Genomic DNA, 20,916 nt, shown 5'->3' on the forward strand with positions numbered 1-20,916 from the left:
AGGCCGTGTGCTGAAGAACCCCGCAGTTGGCTTTCTAGGGTGCTCAGCAATTGTGAGGCCCCTCCCTGTTCTCCCCCCACCCCAGTATCTACAATACTGCACCCTGGTTGCTCGTCACTGGCCTGGATCCCCCACCCCAGCTGAGTTGCTTGAGAGCTACGGTTGTACTTAATGAATCTACGACTGTCTAAAGCTTAGCCCAGATCATCTATAAACTATTCTCCAAATGAATGAATGAGTGCACACGGAGTACCCTGACCTCAGAAGATGTATAGCCCCAAAAATAATTAGGATCGGAAGGATGCGAAAATGCAAGTCCAGATGGCAGGTCCATTTCTTTTTGTCTGGACATATGGGGAATCTGGAGCACGTGTTGAATCTCTGAGGCTGATGTAACAACTCTGCTTTCCCTAAATCTCCTCCCAGTGTCCCTCTTATGGGCGTAATCCTTGGCAGGAAACACCATAAGGTCAACCAATGGGCCATTGATTTGAGCGTATAGTCAACCCTAATCGCCCTAAGCCTGAAGCAGTAAGCCAAGGCAACACAGGTGGAGCACGTGATACAGGAACATTCAGAGTTGAGCCTCTCATGGGCTGAGCTATACCCTTGCATGTTCCCTGGTCCCTAAGGCTGCTCCTGAGACCTTTGAAGACAGTGACCCTGCGCCACACCCAAATCTCCACTTTTTCAGTGGACCCTACTCTCTGGGTTCTTTCCACTTCAGGACCTGCTTCAGTTTCCTAAGAGTTTATGTAAGTCGTTCCTATGGGCTGAGTGTCTGTGTTCCACCCCAGATTCACACGTTGAAGCCCCAGGCCCCAGTGTGATAATATTTGGAGGTAATTAGCTTTAGATGAGGTCCTGAGGGTGGAGACTTCATAATGGGATTCGTGTCCTCACGAGCAAAGGAAGAGCCCAGAGCCCTCTGTGCCCTGTGAGGACACAGCGAGAAGGCTGCCTGCCACCTGTAATCCCAGAAGAGGGTCTTTACCAGACGCCAAATCTGCTGGCACCTTGACCTTGCACTTCCCAGTCTCCAGAACTGGGAGAAAGACATGTTTGCTGTTTAAACTGCCTACCCCACAGTGTTTTCTTGGAGTAGCCCAGATGGACTGAGGCAGCAGTCATGTGTGTTGGAGGAGAAACCTCGTTTTCCAGGACCCTAAACTCAGCCTGTCTGCAGAGGGACCAAAGTGCATGAGGAACGTGTGAGCTGGGGCATGCAACCAGGTGAACAGAAGTGGACAGGTCCCTGGGGGCTGCTGATGATTAGGTAGATATGTTTCTAATGTGTGCAGATTTTCTGGGTGCCGGCAGGCAGAGGTGGGAGCTTGGGGAGGGAGTGATGAGGGCTATGCACATCCAGACATTTATCACTCAGTCACATCACATGGGTGGTGTGACTCTCCAAAGCAGCTCTCCATCATCTCTGGGGACACGCACCATTTCCCTCCATCTAGGGAGAGGCATGTGGTACAGATTAGCATGGAGCCTGGAGGCAGACAATTTGTATCAGCCCTCTAAGGTTCAGTCTCTGCATCTGCCTTCATCTGTGTGATAACAGCATCCTTATTAAGAGTATAGAAAAATGCATGATATTCAATGCCCAAACAGGTAAACACATGGGGAGTGGTCAGCACATAGTAGGCTCTCAACAAACGTTATTCCCCCTCCCTTTCCTCATTGATCCCAACTGAATCTATGCAGCTTGCCGGCTTCCACCCAGAGGCCTGCCTGCCCCTGCTCTGGGACTGGTAGAAACCCCGGGAAATGCCTTGGGAAGCGTGCGTGCCGGCTTCCACCCAGAGGCCTGCCTGCCCCTGCTCTGGGACTGGTAGAAACCCCGGGAAATGCCTTGGGAAGCGTGCGTTCGCTGCCTGACATTCACAGCAGCCTCACTGTTTCTGATGCCTCTTGTCTTCTAGTGCCTAGTTCCTAAAAGTTGGCCTCCCTGAAACATGGGCTTTGGCATCCTCCTGGGCTTTTTCCTGCCCCTGGTCTCCAGCACAGCTGTTTGCCCATCACTGCCAGCATGACCTTCTCCCCCTCCTGAAACGCCCCACACCTTCATGAGGAGGGAAACAGGGCTGAGAGCCTCAGGTGAGGCCAGTCCTTGGCCAATCCCTACGTCCCGATCCCCTTCCAGGGCCTTGTCCTGGGCACCAGGGTATAGGAGGAGAGAGGGACACGGCACTGGCTTCTGGGATTTCCCAAAGTAACAGGGGAGGTGAGTGAGCAGATGCAGCGAAAAGCCAAACATGAGCATAAAGCGGAAACAAATAAATGTTCCAGGGAAACAAATGGTTAAGTATGTTCCCGGGAAAGTGTCGCTGTGGGTTCAGGGATCTGTGACTTCTGTCGTCCCCGTCAGAAGGGGCCTCCTCGAGGGCAGGGGCTGTGCCTTATCCATCAGCCCGAGGCCCCTGAGACAGAGGGTTAGGTCTTCCCAATCACTCGGGGGCTCCCGAGGACAGGGCCATGTTCCCTGTGGCAGACTGGGTCCCCTGGGGTCAGGTGTGTCTCTTCCACATCAAGTTCAGGGGTCCCTGAGGTCAGGGGTTCTGCCACCCTATCACGCCATAAATTAGAACCCCGGGCTGTTTCATCTCCGTCGCATCTGGGAACGTTCCTGGAAACACTGTGTGGGCTAAGTCACTCAATTACGGTGCATGTGGCAACGGGGAGCCTCCCCCTGGGGGACATCCCCGTGAGACCCCCAGCCTGAGGTTCTGTGGCAGGGCTGCTGGTGTTTAGAGGTGATTATCATTGCTGTGTGTCATTAGTAACATGTGAAAGAGAAGAAAAGTGTCACAATCAAAATATTGTGAGGTGCCATGGACAAACAGTAACTGGAATAATAAGTTAAAGGATGAATTTATGCAATGCAATCGAGGGCAGAAGCTCGAGGAGTGTGTGCATTTGTGGTCCAGGAAAATCCCTTTGAAGAAAAAATTTCCCCCTGAACTATGTAGCTGAGGCTATCTCCCCGAGAAGACAAGAGGTGTTAACAGCCAGATACAGGCCGAACCGACACTGGGGGGAAACGAGTGTGCCCGAACGTGCGCCCGGGTCAGGGAGGGCGGGCGTCCTCAGGGACAGTTAGGAGACCAGGGATAAACTCTGGGAGTATTTAATTGGTCAACGATGGAATTCAATCGATGGCATCGATTTGGATTCATGTTTCATTTCTGAGATTAGAAAAGGTTGTTGGATATTACTTATCAATAAATAATGATACGAAGGTTATTGGCAAAATGATGATAATTATAGGGCACTCATGGCTTAAATAAATTATGCCATCTAAGCTGGAATAAAGCCTGTGAGTTGGATACCGTTATCTCCAGCTGGGGCTGGGGCTGGGGCTGGGGCTGGGGCTGGGGCTGGGTGGCCCGTCCAAGATCTAACAGCTGGTAGGAGGCAGAGCAAAGACTTGACCTTGAGCCTGGAGACTGAGCAGCCTGAACCCAGCCCATCTTGCCAGCCTTCTTATAGCTATCCTCTGCAGAGCCTCCGGGCTCCATGGAGTTGTCTCCAGCAAGGATGACCTTAAGACACTGGCCCATTTCAGTCACTGCAGTGTGGCCTTCATCTGTTGATGTATTGGGGTTTTTACATACTATTTCACTGCAAGTATGAGTGCCACGGCTAATAGCCAGCCTGGTAAGCACTGCACTATCCTGCCTGTGTTGCATCCAGCCCTGCAAGTATGGAGCAAGCAGAGCCATCGACCTTATAAATGAGGGACAGCCAGCGATGGTCCCTGTTGTCTTTGATCAGCCTATTTCTCCCCATCCTCTGGGCCCGGAGCTCTGGCAGGGAGGAAGGCAGAGCGTTGGGTCAGAGGGCTCCCAGCTTCCCGCTCTCTAACCTCATCATCTGCTATTCTCCCTGCTGCTTGCTCCAGACTGGCCACCACGCTGTTCCTCTAGGCTCGGGGCCTCGACACTCCATGCCAACTTCTCCCAGCTATTGGAGCAATCGGCTTCTTGAATCCCTTCTGATCTTCTAAAACGACAATCCATCAGGGAGGCCTTTGCTGACCACTCTTTTTAAAAGAACGACCCTACCTCCAGCACTTCCTAAGCTGACGTTTATCTCTGTACCTCTCGACTCTGCCTGGCATACTGGCTATTTATGGATTTATAGCTTATCTCTCCCACTAGGATGTGAGACCACGAGTGGAGAGACTTGCTCTGTTTTGTTTGCCTTTGTATCCTCAGCACCCAGACGCCTGCCTGACAGGCAGTGAGTGGTCTGTAAAGGAACCCAACTCTTGCTTCCTTTCTTGTCACCAGCTGGATGGACAAAGTCATTCTGGGGATCCTGAAAAGCTAGCACCCCCACCAGACTAATACAAGTTCTCTCTACTCCACCAGATTGGGTCTCTCCATGGGCAAAGGTCATATCTCCTTTCTATAGGTCTACCCCCTCCCCTTAACAATGCTGTACCCAGATTTCTCTGCAAGAGGCAGCCTAAGCCACTGGGGTATGTTAGGGGTGCGAGGGAAGAGTATGGAAGTCAATTTCATTAGAACGCCTACTTTGAATCCACTTTACAAAGGTCAGGTCAGGCTCCAGAACAGCCCACAAAGCAGGTATTGCCATCTCTGTACTGATAAGGAGGTTGGAGCAGAAGCAGGTCAGGCCACCCAAGGTTGCACTGTGCTAAGGCAGTCCTTGCCCAGGCCTGCTGGCCCCCTGGCCCGTGTGCCTTCCACCACCTCACTCCAATTGACTAAAGCCTGGCCCACCCCATTAGTGAAGCAAAATGAAAGCACGTGACCACCTACCAACACACCTTGGCAGAGGCGAACTCCACAGGCGCCGTCTGCCCCCCAGGCACGTGATGCGGGCCGTGCCCTCCAGACGGTACCCGGGGAAGCAGGAGAAGGTCAAGGTGTCGCCTACACCAAACTGCAAGCCCTTCCGGATGCTGTAGGCGGGGACCTCAGGCTCCTCACAGGGCTCCAGGTCATATTCTGGAAAGGCAGTGGGAGAGCTGGGGTCAGAGACAGGAGGTGGGAACAGAGATGAAGACAACAGGGAGAAAAGGGCTGGAGGTAAAGATAGACAGGGGCACGGAGCACGTGCACACACACACGGCAAAGAGAGAAGAGAGAGCCTGATTGAAACACAGGCTGGGAGGCACACGGTAAGGTGAGGAGCAGGGCACGCTGGGCTCTGGGTGGTCTTGGTGCCTCATCACTGCCGGGGCACGAGGGAAACACGCTACCCGGGAGTATTTCTGAGGTTCCTTGTCACTTGACCCTTCCCTCCTCGCTCCTCTCCTTCATATTAACCCCAAGCCTCAGGGCTCCCAGACTCTCCTGCCTTTTTCCCCGGGGGCACCGAACCAGATTGATCCAATCAGCCTGGTTCCAGAGGGTCAGAATGTGTGACCCAGCCGAAGGGAACCTCCACGGGGAAGAAGAATCCAAATGCTTCACTCGAAGCTGTCTTGGTGATGCTAGCACTGGAGGCAGATGGCAAGTGTGATGGGTGGCATTTATGGGCCAGGGACCTGCCTGGTACCTCTAGTAATGGCTTAGATGTGACCACCCATTGTCCCCACAGCATTTCCCTTTGGGACATAGTTCCTGGAGGCTCTGTGTGGTGAGGAGGAGGAGGGTCTGTCTCGGACGGATGGGGCACAGTGGCTGGGTATGTCTCATCCGGGAGGCCAGCCCCAGCATGTGGCAGGTGGCTTCTGCTAGATAGACAGCAGGGGGCTGACCTGGGCCATGTCCACTTGCCAGAGGCCAGACACCTCTTGCCCATCCTGGCAGGGTCCCTCTGAAACCCCTGCTCTCTGCTGGGAAGAGGTGGGGGCCCTGAGGAGCAATAGGACAAGAATGGCAAGGGAACTTCGGTACTAGAGGAGCGAAGGGTCCTCTTTTCTCCCTGAACGCCAAATTAAAGATGTTTCTTTTCAGGATCCCTAAATGCAGATAAATATCTATTCCTGCTAAGCTGGCATGGATGAAGAAGCCTCAAATAAGAATGAAATAGTCTCATATATTAACTTCAACCCCCCTTCTTCCTCTTCTTCTTTTTCCCTAAATTGCTGGGGTTGTGAATAGCAGAAGGGGAATCGGGAGAAGTATCTGGAATGTTCAGCCAGTTGGCCAGGTCACATTCGGAGGGAAACCTAACCACCTTCAGAGAGGGAGATTCCCCCCAAACCCTGCTAACTCCTTCCGAGCCCATCACAGGGAAGCTCTTCCCTGTGCCTGGCCCGGCTACCCTTTGCTGCGGCAGGGAGGCCGTGCTCCCGGAGACTGGGGAGTGGAGCACTATCCCTCTGCTAGGAGGGCCAGGGGCTGGCAGCCAAGGGGCACACAGGGCACCCTTCCCCCGAGGGGCCCTCACAGGCTTTACCTGAGAAGGTGATGTTGAATCCTTCATAGGACATGGAGAAGTCGGAAATGAAGCGGACCTGGGCGGTGAAGTTGCCATAGAGACCAGCGCTGATGGGGGCTGGCAACCGTGAGCCGGTCAGCTGCCTCAGGGGCTGGGTGAAGCTGCCATTTTCGGTGATGAGGAGGTAGTCATGGCCACTCTCCAGGTGGAAGGTGTGGAAAGTAAAGAACACACCTGCCAAGAGACCAGATGGGTCAGGGTGACGACGACGAGAAGCCTGGAGTGGCCCAGCTGCAAGGAGGGATCTGCACAGACAGTTCGCATTTGTAAAGGTCTGTGGGTGTGCTGAAGAAGTACAAGCACGCGCTGAGAAATCCATATGGGGGAGCCTGAATGAATGAACCGGAATGAACTGCATCACACCATCGCCCACAGGTCCGGCCAGGGAGAAGCATATTGCTTTACGGCTGTCAGAATCTGGGAGGAAGATTTATGGCTAGTTCTATGAGAATACTTCATAGCTATTCATTCATTCATTCATTCATTCATTCAACCAACAAGTATTTGCATATCTGTTGAGTATGTACTTCCTATGGGCTAGGATCCAGGGCCAGGTAGGTGCAAGAAGACATACAAAACATTAAACAAATAACTACAGGAGAGTGATGACTGCTATAATGAAAATGGATCGGAGTGCCATGGGGGTGGGGGGTGCAGAGCGGGAAGCAGTTTGCAGCACAAAGAGGGGCGTGTAGGAGTGCCTCACTAAGGAGTGCTCATTTGATCGGGGTCTTAAAAGGATGCACAGGGATTAACCAGGGAGGAGGCGAAAGGGCGTCCCAGGCAGGGGACTGGTGTGGGTGCAGGAGCTTGTGTTTTAGGGCTCAGGGAAGCCCACAGTGTGGCTGGACACACTCAGCTGCTGGAAAGGCAGGCTGGGGCTAGGCCAGCTATTTTTCCTGGGGGCAACGAGCCATGCTACCTAGAGTGGATCAGATTTCAGACTTAGCAAGATGTTGATGGCTGTGAGGAGGATGGAGTAGAGGGAGAAGGACAGGAACCAGCAGCCATGGTGCAGAGGAGGGATGGAAGGATGACTAAGAGCATTCTGACCTGAAAGAGGGTGATGTCTTTTGCTATCTGGAGGTTCAACATGCAGGAGGAAGAGGGGCTGGCGGCAGAAGGGTAATGGGTTAGCTTTGAACACCCTGTGTTTTCAGCATCCAAGCACTGATAGGTGGTGGGCATCTGGGAGCACAGGTTTGGGGTTCAGCATTAAGGTCGGACTATAGCAGTAGATCTGGGAGTACCCGACAAGAGGTGCTATTGGAAGCCATAAGCATGGAGCAGAGAGCCCGAGGAGGGCCGGGAGAGTATCAGGGACGGGGCAGGATGGAGGCTTGGGGAGGAGGGGCATTAAGGAGACAGGGAGAAGGAGGAGCAGTGAGGGGAAGGGACAGCGAGTGCTCCACTACAGGGAAGGGGTTGACAGCACTGAATGAAAACAATAATATTCACTAACATCGGAGCATGAAATATTTGTGTGTCACTGTCCTACATGTTTTGTTACTCTGTAACAAGCCCCTGTCCGTTGGAAGGGAAGACATGAAAACTCATTCAGTCCCGCCCATAACCTTACGACATGGGAACGGTTACTCCCACCCGCATTTTACATCTGAGGAGACTGAGGCACAAGAAGATCAAGTCACTCGTCCAAGGTCGCCCAGTTGGCAGGTGGTAGGGCTGGGGCCTGAGCCGAGGTGATGTGACTGCAGCGTCTGTGCCACGAACTGCTGCTGACACGACACTGCGTCTCTCTCTACACAAAGACACCAGGTAGTAAGAGGGGTCAAAGGGCACAAAAGGTTATGAAGCAGCAGGAGCTCAAGACTCAAAGCAACCCTTGAACTTGTCCAGACAGCTGTTGTGTTTGTGTGCATACGCATGAATGCATGCCCACCCACGAGTGTGTGTGCCCATGGGAGTATATGCTGTGGATGTGCTAGGGCTAGACCGGGGTGAGTGCTGGACCCAATTACTATTCAAGGTCCAAGAACCAGCAGCGCAGGCGTCACCTGGGAGCTTGTCAGAAATGCAAAACCTCGGCCTCCACCACAGACCTCTGAGTCAGAATCTGCATGCTAACAAGATCCCCAGGTGATTTGCAGGCACACAAAAAAGTTTGAGAAATACTTCTCTAGATAATTACTGACACATTTTTGATAAATGATGGTTGGATTCAAGCTCTTAACACTAAAGCATTGGAAATGTTTTCATATTCTCGTCACTCTGTCGGTAGAAGCGGGTGAGCCTGGCGCATTTGCGATTCTATGGGTGGGGGGTGGGCGAACAAAGAGGTGGTGGGACCAGGGATGCAGCCGGTAAATGTCCGGTGCCCAGGCAACTGAGATGCATATCCATTTATCTGTTTGATCAAACAGATCCTAAGCACGTACTAAGCGCCAGGTCTGTGCGAAGCACCGAGAGAAATCGTGCGGTTCCGTGGAGGAGACAGACCATCGATAGTGAGCATCCAGGGTGGGGGCTCGGGAAGAGCCAGCAAGATGCTGCAGGACGTTGGGGAGGCTTCACAGGGGGCTGCAGTCCTCGACGCGACAGGTGTGGGCCTGCCTGCAGACCCAGGGGTATGTGCGCTCACACGTAGCCTGTCCTCCGACACACGAACACGTGTGCAAATGAGAAAACGGTTCTCAGTCTACAGAGCTCGGGAAAGGGCTCTGTGGCATCTGGGCCTTTCCTGTCCTAGCTGGAACCCCGGGGTGGGGGGCGGTGGGCAGTAACAGGGGAAATGGAATTGACTGGGCACGTCACTTTGCACTCTGTTCTTCCGCGTGCAAACAGAGCCACTCCAAAGGAGGGAACATTTGTCTGGGATTCTAAGGATGAGTAAACAACCAAGATGAAACCCCTGGGGTTCCCAGCTGTGCTGACTGCTTGGGGCTTTTCTGGCCGTTTTGAGAAAATGAAGACATTGTTACAGAAATAGACAGGCCCCAGGGTGGGGCTGGGCTGCAGGAAAGGAGGAGATTTAGAGGGAGACAGACCTGGATCAGAAGCCCGGCTACCCACGGAAGGGTCTGGGCCACAGTGGCCCAGCACACCCTGAGTCTGAGTGTCCTCCACTGCAATATGTGGATGACAGGATCACCCTCTCAGGGGACACTGAACCCCTGGAGAGAGGAGTAACTGGGAGCGCGTACGCAAGGCGCACAGCACAGGGCCTGGCACACAGAAGGCCCTCTCTTTGCTCAGCTTAGTTAACTCCCAGAAACCCTGTGAGTCCCGGGGTCACAGCAGGGACATGTTCTCTGGGCTCCTGACCTGGCCGTTGGCTTGGGCTGGGTGTGTGGCAAACTGGGTGGCTCTGCACTTTCCAGAGTTTCAAGTTCCTCCTGGTACCCTCCTGCCTGGTAGGGAGCGAACAGAATCAGAAGCCTAATTGCTCTGTTCACAAGCCATGCTCTCTGGAGAATGGCCGGGTTCAGTTTAATTTAATTCATATAAACATTTCTTGAGTTCCCTAGGTGCCGGACACAGAGCCAGAGCTAGGGAAACTGCAGGAAAAAAGGCAGACAGATCTCTCAAACAGCTGAGGGTCAGTGGGGGAGACAGATGATGAGAGCGCAAGTTCTGTACAGTGGGGCAAACCCTGGCATTGGGAAGGTGCAGGATCTTGTGGGGGTCCGAGGAGAGGAGCCCAACCCAGAGCCCCAGGCTGGGGAGAGCAGGTTGGGAAGGCTCCGTAGAGGAAGCGAGTTCAGAAGGATGAAGAGCTGGCCACACAGGGGGATGGTGAAGACGGTACAGAGGAGGGAGGGTCACAGAGAGAAGAGACTCATCCCGATGGGCAGAGCTCTACAGGCAAAGAAAGCCCAGGGAGTTCTCGGAACTGGAGGTTCGGTACAGTTGGAGCTCTGTGTTTATACAGGGCGCAGAACAAGGCTGAGCAAGGCAGTCCAGGGCCATGCTAGCTCTTCCACAGATTCGTCCAGGTTAGGCGAAGCCTTTACGTGGTTCTAGGGAAGAAATGACCTGGTCGTGCATCACTGACTGACCTCCTGTTGATTCTGCCTGGAACACCTGTCACCTGGCTAACTCCCATTCATCCCGGAAGAACGGTTTAAGTCTCCAGAATATCCGCTCCAACCTTGGGCTGGCCTCTGGATGTCTCCTTGCCTCCACCTGCTCCATCTCAGCACTGGCCGTGCTACACTGAGAGATCTCTTTGGACTTTCTGTCTCTACCACCGGACAACAAATGTCCTGAAGGCAGGTGATGCACAGTGGCTGTGTTTGCCTAGCACCCACGAGAAGTGCAAATATAAAATATTTGTTAAATATTTGTTGAACTGCACTGACTTCTAGACAAAGACGTGTAGAAAGGCATGGAGGTGCCTGTCCCCTCCCCCATAATGAATGACAGATGCCCAGATGCAGAGGGGATCACACCTGGAGGGGCTGCTCTTCTAGGGATGGAAAGGGCTGCCCTTCTTTCCCTTGGGGTGCCCCACGGCAGCTTCTGGCTCTTGCAAGGGCCGCCTCTGGCCCAGGCTTGGTGCAAACAGCTCTGAGAAACAAACAAAGACACCGTACCCATCCCTCTCTCCTCAAGGACAACACTGTGGGGAGGAGGGGACACTGGTCTCGCCCTGGTGGCCTGGACAGTCCTGCCTTTCCCAAGAAGCTCCAGGCCCTCCTAGTCTCAGCTGGGCGCTTCAGTTCACAGACGGGACTACACTTTGACTTTTCTTTCAAGTTTTCTTTTTTTATATACAAATAGTATACTTTACACATAATCTATGGCTATACCATATGTTTAGCCTCACTTTTTAATTGCTTTTAGGGAGAAAGGCATGGAGAGAGAGAAACATCACTGTGAGAGAGAAATATCTACCAATGGCCTCCTGTAGCACCCAGACTGGGGATGAGACCTGCACCCGAGGCAAGTGCCCTGCCGGGAATCGAACCCGCACCGTTGCAGCTACAGGGCGACGCTCTAGCTAAATGGGGCCCAGTGGCCAGAGCTGTGCCACACGTTTGCTCACCAAGTCCTTACTGACGGGCTTTTAAAGAGTTTCTAATTGTTCTATTGAAAAAGTGTTTGAGGAGACACCCTTACAGCTAAGTCTTGATGTACAACTTTAGTTATCGTCTTCAGGTAACTTCAAGAAGTGACAGCCCTGGCTGGCGTAGCTCAGTGGATTGAGCGCGGGCTGGGAACCAAAGTGTCTCAGGTTCGATTCCCAGCCAGGGTACATGCCTGGGTTGCAGGCCATAACCCCCAGCAACCGCACATTGATGTTTCTCTCTCTCTCTCTCTCTCTCTATCTCCCTCCCTTCTCTCGCTAAAAATAAATAAATAAATAAATAAAAAAGAAAAAAACATTCATACTAAAATAATTAAAAAAAAAAAGAAGTGACACTGCCGGGTCCGACAGCACGTGTGTTTTCAGCTTTTGGCCCACATTGCCCCACCACCCTCCGGAAGTCCCAGCCACGTCACCGATGCCAGCACGAGGACGGGTGCTCGCGGCTCCACTCGATCTCCCCCGCGGTCGCGATGCCCCTGGCTGACTTGGAGAGGGAAGTGTATTTCATTCCTGGGGGAGCTGCATTTCTCTCATCACCAGTGGGGCTGATGTCTCTTCATTTGTGTATTCCCTCTATTATGACGTGCTGGTTTGTAGATCTGTTCATTTTACAGGCCCGTAGAGCGGGAATATTTTTCTTAAAGATTAGAAGAGCTTCTCATGCATCAGGATGGTAACCCTTAGCAGATTAAATGTTGCAAATAATGTTGTCCATTTACTGCTTGAATCTTTCATGGCTTTGAAAAAAGTAATTCCGTTCAAAGTCTTATTTAATCATGTCTAATAGTCTTTACTTTTATGGATTCTACTTTTGGTGTCATGCTTTCAAGGACGTGCCTACGAGGTTCGATTCCGATGCGCTAGTACTGGAATCTATCTACATGGTTAAATGTGTGAGGGATGATTTTTTTCTCCCCGCCCCTGCCAAATGTTTAAGCTCACTGTTTTAAAATCGTCTCTTAAATAATCCGTCCTCTCTTCAGTAGATTGGAAATGACACTTTAATCATATATTAAAGACATTCTCCCTCTCATGCACGCGCGCGTGCACACACACACACACACACAGAGGAACCTATTTCTGGACCTTTACCGTCCCCCACTGATTTGTTTGCCCACTCCTACACTCGTACCAAACTGAAATTGCTTTAGCCCATAACAAGATTTTATTGATAATATCCGGAAGAATTACTTTTCTTTTAAATTGTTTTTCTTGGCTTTTGTACATGTTAATTCTTCTGGCTCAGAGGTTCTTATTGAAGGGCAGGCATCAGAACTGACAGTGAGGTGTTCTACAGACACACATGACTGGTTTCCACCTCCAGCGTGAAAAATCAAAGCCCCTAGGGTGTGAGCGAAGCACTGAGGAATTTGCCCAAGTGCAGAGGGGGTGAGAAGCGTGACTCTGGGTGACCTTCAGATAAGCTTCTGAGGGTACAGGCCACGTCTGCCCGGTTACTGTTCATTCCCAGACCTGGGATCTGCCACACAGGTGCCATTTTCATTAACATCTGTTCTGTGACCAGCAACCCTTACTGTGTCCTCGGTGAAGAGCAGCTGAGTTATGAGTGAATTGGACTGCTGTGCCCAGCATCGGCAGGAAGGACACGAGGAAGGGGGAGCAGAGGCATCCTATGTTCTCCGAGGACACAGAACATGGGAGGAGGTTTCAGGGGTACTGCATCGGCTGTTAGGAAGGGTTGGATCTACCAAAAAACGAAAACAGGTGCCCACTGGTGGATTCGGTCCTTTCGATCCACCAGTCCTAGCTCCCCACCTAATCGGTCCTAGCTCCCCACCACTGGGCGTGTTTAGACAGAAGGTGTGTCATCCTCTTGTGGGGACAGATTCAAGGAGGATTCCTGCATTAAGGACTTGAGATCTGGCAATCTCTAAGATCTCTTTCAGCATTCAAAAATACTTACTTTAAAATATTCCGTTTGGGAGTTCTGTGATCAAAGAGAAAGGCTCTGGGCCCTTTCTTGTTGGTGAGAAAAATGCAGACTGAGCCCAGAGGTCACGATCTAGGTAGCTGTCTGTTGCGGTCACTTTGATGTGGGGAAGGTGGGGTCCTGACCACGGCACCACACCCCGACAACTGCTAGGGGCCTAAAACACTCACCCTTGCCATGTGAAGTTTCGATAACCCAGGTGCAGTTCAAGTTGTTGGGGTAGAAGTCCGGGAACCCCGGCGACAGGATGGTCCCGCTGGAGCCTTGGATGAAGCCGCCGCAGAGTGCTGCAGGAGGGAAGAGGGCGGTGAAAGGCCGTAATGGCTCAGGAAGCTCCCCCCAGTCCTCCCGGGGCCTGCCCCCATCTCCTTCCCAACCCACAACCTTCACTGGTGACGGCGGAAGAGTCAGTGCCCCTTCCAGCTCCCGGTTTTTCATGCCGGGAAAGGAATCGCCACCTGAGTGCCCCCTCAGGGTGGGCCTCACCTTCACAGCTGGGCAGCGCCCGGCTCCACTGGAAATTGGGCTCACACTCCAGGGGCTCCCCGTCACTTAATGTGTAGCCCGAGTCGCAGCTGAAAGTCACCAGGGCGCCCACATAGAAGTCGTTTCCATGACGCTGCCCATTTACGGGGATCCCTGGATCCAGACAGTGGTCCGACTGCAGTGTTATAGCTGGAAGAGAGAGCCCACAGCTGGGAAAAACTGCTCGCCACAGGAAAGGGACCCTGGCTGACTCACAACAGGAGGGAGGAGAGAGCCCTGCTTTACAGAAGGCCTGAGTTGTCACCTACACCCCCATGAGACGTGCCTGGCATCGTCTGCTGAGAGAGTATTTGAAGACTGAGCAGAGCAAACGAGTTGGCTTGATCATTTGTTCACTCACGCCTTCATTCATTCAGTAAACATTAGCTGAGCATCGACTAAGGCTTAGACACCACGCTGAAGCTAATGGATATAAACCTAAGCAAGGAAATGGCTGTGTCTTAGTGGTGCTCTCAGCCATGACTTCCTGCGTGGTCTGTAGAACTGCACTGACGTCCGTGTCTTTAAACCAAGGCACCAGCAACGAACGCAGACGGTGACGAGAGAGGGTGGGCGAGTGGGAGACGCCACCTCACTTCCACGTCACGGTCTGTCAAATACTCTGTCCCCAGAGTGCCCAGCCCGGCACCACCCAAGTGTCTGCACACGAGGAGCCCGTGTGCGGGCCATCAGCTTTCACTGCTTCTAAAGGTTCGACTCTTTCTAAAGGTTCTTTAGGAAGAAACTTTCATTCTCTGTAAAGGCTGAGCTCTGAGAGACCCTGGGAGCGAGGGAAGGTGTCCCGAGGAGCACAGCCTTGACAATGCCAAGGGGACAGGGCCAGGCCGGGAGCCTGCTGGGGGAGCACAGTCCTGGGTCCTCTCGCCCACCGGGGCCAGCCCTGCCCCATGCCTCCCCGAGACTCACTCTCATAGCGGAGCTGGAAGCCGATGTCCGAGTGGCTCTTGTCGGTGGAGAAGAGGAGGTAGAGGTAGTTGCTGGTGCTGATGAGGAACTGGGGCACCTGGGTCCCGTGGTAAACCCCGATCAGGGGCGCCGAGTACGTCCGTCCGTCTCGCACTTCCAGAGTATCGTAGTTCACCTCGGTTTTAAATCTGCCAGAGACAGACAGGAAGACTTCTTGAGAGGCCCAAAGTGTGTGAATTTGCAAATGACAAGAGGCCCCCTCTGACCCAGGGCTTTGGAACGATCGGAGCTTTGCAGGCTGGGAACGCAATGCTCACACACTCGCTAGCCAAGCGGCAGGACCTGCTGCTCTCCTGCATCCTTTCCCTCCCACAGTGGACACGCTCTCTCAGTCCTCTCTGGGGCCTGGGCCCTGACCTGTCTTAACACCTGGAGGCACAATGACTAAGACCCTCACGGGGGGTAGAATGTTCCAGGCCGGGGTCAGCTAACCACAGGCCAGAGCCAAACCTGGTCTATAGCCCGTTTTTGTGCAGCCTGAGAGCAAAGAATGCTTTTTACATTATTAAAGCACTCCTTGCTCTCAGCCTATACAAAAGCATTATATAATCATATGTATTATTTTTTATATATATATATATATATACATATATATTTTAAAGCAAAGACTATGTAACAGATATCCACAAGTGTTCACAAAAACCTAAAATATTTATATCTGGCCCTTCACAGAAAAGCTCGTAGACTGCTATGCTAGATCATGAATCCTTTGTCTAGAATTTTATGTTCACCTTTAAGTGGCGTCTTTCCCCGCCCAAGGAGCATAGCCAGGGTGGGAGCGGGAAGCGGGGCGTGGGAGCGGGTTTAGGTCAGAGGTCAGGAAGGTCACCTTCCCACAGTGGACATTCCAGGGTTAGGCTCTGCAGGTGCTGATGCCTCCTTCAACATCTATCTGCCCACTCTCCCTCCTCTGACATCCCCAGCTTCTCCTCACCCCTCCAGTCAGAGTCCCTTCAACAGCACAAACCCCACTACTGAGGTGGGGCCAAGGCCAAGGGCAAAGCCAGCGCCGTCTGCCCCACGCAGGGCAGTCCGCTCCAGTGTTCTCCGACCTTGCTGACATGTGAGTGGCAGTGCTGGTCCCCACTCAGCCCCGAGGCCCTCCCACACCGCTGCGTAGAGATCACCTCTCACCCCATACCCCTGGGGGGTCCTACACACCTGTCGAAGGTGATTTTGATGGGGTAGCCTGGCTGGGCTTCGATCACCCAGGCACAGCTTAGGGAATCCTTGTAGAAGCCAGGCCAGCCGGGAGACAGGATGGTGCCGCTGGGCGAAGTCAGGTGACCACCGCAGGGAGCTGGGGGGCAGAGGGAGAGAGCAGCTTTCTTGGGTGGACAAATGAACAAGCAAGTACAAAAAAATTCCTCTGTAAAAAAATGTGCCTGCCAACAAGTATTGTTTTTGTTTTCATGGAAAATTACATAAACTGTATAAACTGTGATTTCTGTCTATTGGGACCCTTACAGATATTTTCAATCGCATCATTTGGAGTTTTATTAAAGGCCAGAGGGAAGAAATGACAAGAATCCTTTAGACAAAGTCCTTTGCCATTTGGGAAGGGCTGAAGCACAGCCCTCGGTTGGGCCACATTGGTATTTCTCTGTTCCTCCCTCCGTTGTCAGGCCCGCGGCAGAGGGAGAGGTCCCCCAGCCCCTGCAACCGGCGCTCTGGCGCTGGAGAGGGGCGGAGCCCCCACGCTCAGCTCCGAGAGGGCAGAGACCACAGTACTCGTCTCACACAACTTGGAGCCCCCAGCATTTAGCCTGGAGCTTGGCACAGTTGCCCCCCTCTACCAAAAATCAGCGATCGTTGCTTGGATGAATCAGTGCGTGGACAGACGGGTCAGCAAATGCCACCTGCGCCTGGCGGTCTAGGCGTACTTCCCGGCTCTCCAGGCCTGTTTCCCCAGTCCCTGCGTCTCTCTGCCCGTCCTCCCATCCCTCAGCTTCCCGCCGCACCCACCTCTTTCCCCTCACCCCTGCCTCTCCCTGCAGCCGGACCCATGGCCTCTACTACGGTGGCCACGAGGGCTCTTCCGGTGCTCCTCCTGGGGCACGGGGTCGGACCTCGCTGTGGAGGTCATGCTAGGCCATGTGACCGCCTCGACCAATGAAACCGTGGCACGTCCGTGCCACGTCCGTGCGGAAACCATAGGCGCCAGGGCGTGGTCGGTGACATTTCCTGCCTCGGGGACTGGGGCACAGAGTGCAGGTGGCGGCCCTGTCAGCCGGGCCTCTCAGTGACTCCGAGGAGTGGAGGCCCTGATGACCCTGCTATTTGTCCACGTGTCTGGGTTACATTGTGCTCCTGTTTGGAGGCCACTGAGACTTGGGGGCGGCTGTCAGCACTGCCTAACCTCGGCCACCCTGGCCAGGACACCGCCCTCCCCGCGCCCAAAGCGGCTGCTGCTGACCCCGCCCAGCCGTGGCCTGGGAGCCCACTCACGCCAGGCACTTAGCTTCACGTCAGTAACCACATGCACCCTTCACAAAACACAAGCCCGGGGCTGGGATGCTGATATTTTCTCCGTCTTACAGCTAAGCGAGCTGACGCCAGTGGGGGCGGGGTCACCAGCCCTGGGCTGGCGCGTGGGAGCGCCTGGACTCACACCCAGGAACACGGCGAGAACCCAGAGGTCTTAAGCCAAGGGACCTTCCCGGGTTAAAGGAACCCCTGCCTCCTAGGGATTTCCTCACCACGGGGCTACCAGATGCCAAAAGTGGCCTGAACAAGACCGGGGAGGGGATAAACAGCTACAGAGCAATTCTATCTCTACAGATTTTTGTACATTCCTCCAGGTAATCTGTTCCATAAAGTGCAGACAAATGCAGCCCACTTTTCCTCTCTGAATTCCTGGAAACATCTAAAATAACTGTCGAACATTCTTCATAGAAAGTTATATTAGGAAGTTTAATTAAGAAAGATCAATAATAATAATAATAACGGTGAAGATCACAGAAGTCAATTCTTACCGATGATAACGCCTGCTTTATTCTCCCCGTTTTACAGAGGAGAAGACCAAGGCTAAACAGGCAGACATTAGATAGAGAGCTAATGAGGTCAGAGTTGAGGCTTAACCTCAAAACCTCCATCTCCCAAACTCCCCGGCAGCACATAACAGCTCTGCAACCACAGCCGACAGCCATGAGCTCGCGGACACTGAGAGCTTCCTATACACGTCAGGGCTTACGGATTAGCCTTGTGACAACTGCAACACTAAAAGGCAGACACTATTATTATCCTCACTGCATAGGCAGGGATTATCACCCTTTTCAGTAAGCTGAGGCTTGTAGAAACTAAGTAATTACATGGCACCTACATCAAACACTGAGAGTAAATAGCAAATGGGTATTACCTCCAGGATGAACCTAGTTTTCAAAACCCATCCATCCATCTCTCTGAAACAACTAAAGCTCTCTTTGCTCTACTTCTCCAATGGACACAGGAGACGTTGTAGGTGGGGAGGGGCGTGCCAACCGCTCTGTCCCTGGGTCCCCCTGCAGGTACTGAACCTCAGCAGCCGTGGGGACTCTGTCTCGGTTTCAGTGGGACACAGGCCCGGCCTCTCCGGTTGCCAGATCCCAATCTGCTCACTCCCTTCCCAGTAAGCCGTTGATCACTCAGTCGCTTGCCTGCCTCGGCTACTCTCCACTCAGTGCCCGTTTATCAGCCCAGCCCTGTCTACAGTCTCCAGCAAGGGAAGACCGACTCCTGGCTTCGCTAGTCTTTGTCTTCTCTCTCTGCCGGGTCGCTTTACCACCTCGGCCACCGCCTCTCTTCTGCTCACGTGATGGTCCAACGACCTCTCTAATCTTTCAGCACTTCCCTCTGTTAGCTCACCTTCATATTTCAGGCGGCAGCTGCCAGGCAGGGAGAAGGAGGGGAGGATTCCTAAATGCGTATCTCTTGAATATTGGAAAGGAGGCTCAGCCTCACTCTCACTAATGAAATACAGATGAAAACTACAATGAGAAATTATTTCTCATCAGGTAGGCAAAACCCAAAGTTTGGTATATTCCAGAACCTTGCTGGTGGAGAGGCAGGGTGACACAGCCCCTATGAAGAAAAATTTGGTCATAGCCAGCAAAATTCATATGTATTTACTCTACAACCCAGCAATTCTGTTTGCAGAACTCTATCTTCAAGATATACTAGCAAAACACGAAACAACACATGCATACACACACACACGTATCTCCAAGGCTATACAAGGCAGCGCTATTCGTAATAGAAAAAAATTGAAAACAGCCCAAATGTTTAGCAATAGGGAGCTGAGCAAATAAACTGGGGCAATCAACAACACGCACGAGGCAACCATACAACACGAACGAGGAACAGTCTATACATAATGTCAGGGAGGGGTCCCTAGAGTACATGCAGTGAATAAAGGCAAGGTAGAGAAGCAAAAAAATAAGGCTATTCCGTGATCCCATATCTAAAAAATAAGTAGGAGACACACACACGCATTTACTCACATTAACAATCAATGAGAGAGTAACCCCAAATCTGAAGATGACCCACGGAAAGAGGGCGTGAATAGGGTAGAGAGGATAGGGTTAGGGTAAGCTAGACTTCCTCAGTAGATACCTTCTCCTAGAGGTTTCAATTTGGAACTGAAAATATTTTGCACAATTAGAAAGAAATATTGAAGTTTGATAAGCCACCCCTCAAAACTCATAAGGCAGAGGGGATAAATGAATAAAATACTATATTAGTTGGCAGCATAATCACACATGGAGAAACTAGTCAAAGCAATTTAAAAACACTGTAATTTGATACTCCACCCTCAGTACGATACAGGGAAAAAAGAACAGAAAGAAAAGCAACTTAAACTATTTTCAGTAGTCACCTCGCTGTGCGTAGGACTCGTGTTGCAATTCTGAGATTCTTGGGCATGGAAGCTGGTGTTGGTGGGAACTGGGAGTTTCAGCAAGAGTGGAAGGAGATACAGCCATGATATCAGGGAAGGCAAGGGAAAAGTGTTCTCGCACGTAAATGAAATGAACCCATGATGCATTTTATCTTTAAAAAACTCCTCCTTTGCTCTCTGTTCATTGAAAAGACTTAAAAACAAGGACCTACTCAATAATAATAAGCACCTCCAGAACCCAGATTCTAAATACCATTTTTCACTTAACAAAGAAATCAGGGCCCTTTGGAGAAACAGTTGATTGTAGGTCAGGGGCAGAAAGCATACAAGATGAGGTTGGGCTAATTTCAAAAGGCCCCCACTGGGACAACTGGAGAGTCAATTAGAGTAATAACAGCAATGGATTTAAATACATACAGTATGTTTAAATACATTGGACTTCAATAGTATTTAAAAATGTTCAACTGTGGCAGGTGTTAGGGGATCAACTCATTAATATGAAATTGGTAAATAAAGAAAAATAATTAAGTATTTTGCTTGCCTTTTCTTCAGGCACAACACCTCAGGGTAACCAAATCGTTGATGTGGGCAGGTTCCCTTTAAGCACACGGGCTTACGAAAGAAGAGGAAACGACAGCACAGGACCACTGAGAGGTCTCCCGACTAGGGTCCTGGACGGCTCCCGATGTTCCCCAAAGAGGGAAAACCAGACATCATGTGCCTCTGATGGAGGCCCAGAGCCCTGCTTATAAAACATTCTGCTTATAGAACCTAAATCTAATTAGGTTTCTAGATATTACTGCCAATTAGAGGAAATATAAAATCGAGAAGATCATGTTAAACAACCTCCGAGGGATGTAGTCACCAAAATTCAGAGTGCAAGAGACCGCTCAGGGTAAGTGTGACCTGGTTCCTCCAACCCAGCAGTGCAGGGGGCGGGGGAGCCTCAGAGGACTCGAGACACGTAGGCCAATTGTAATGTGAAAGCCTAACTAGGATTCTGACTTAAAAACAACAACAACAACTGTAAAAGAAAGGACTAGATAATCATGGGAATTTGATTGTATTAAGTCATTATTTTATTTTTTAAGATAAGGGTATTGTGGT

The 20,916-nt window shown here is 51.8% G+C and overlaps 1 protein-coding gene across 2 annotated transcripts in view; it reads right to left on the bottom strand.

Moving 5' to 3' along the window:
* The window catches only part of CSMD2 (CUB and Sushi multiple domains 2), a 555,419-nt gene that overhangs the window by 171,615 nt on the left and 362,888 nt on the right, over positions 1-20,916 (bottom strand). For both annotated transcript variants that reach the window (XM_028512433.2, XM_036025734.1), the window contains 6 exons: positions 16,098-16,236; positions 14,877-15,064; positions 13,911-14,099; positions 13,595-13,711; positions 6,382-6,597; positions 4,794-4,982 (listed from right to left, as the gene is read on the bottom strand). In XM_028512433.2, coding sequence (XP_028368234.1) covers positions 4,794-4,982; positions 6,382-6,597; positions 13,595-13,711; positions 13,911-14,099; positions 14,877-15,064; positions 16,098-16,236 — 1,038 coding nt within the window. The remainder of the gene's footprint in view (positions 1-4,793; positions 4,983-6,381; positions 6,598-13,594; positions 13,712-13,910; positions 14,100-14,876; positions 15,065-16,097; positions 16,237-20,916) is intronic.

This window comes from Phyllostomus discolor, chromosome 5 (assembly GCF_004126475.2).
Source record: "Phyllostomus discolor isolate MPI-MPIP mPhyDis1 chromosome 5, mPhyDis1.pri.v3, whole genome shotgun sequence".
Lineage (NCBI taxonomy): Eukaryota > Metazoa > Chordata > Mammalia > Chiroptera > Phyllostomidae > Phyllostomus > Phyllostomus discolor.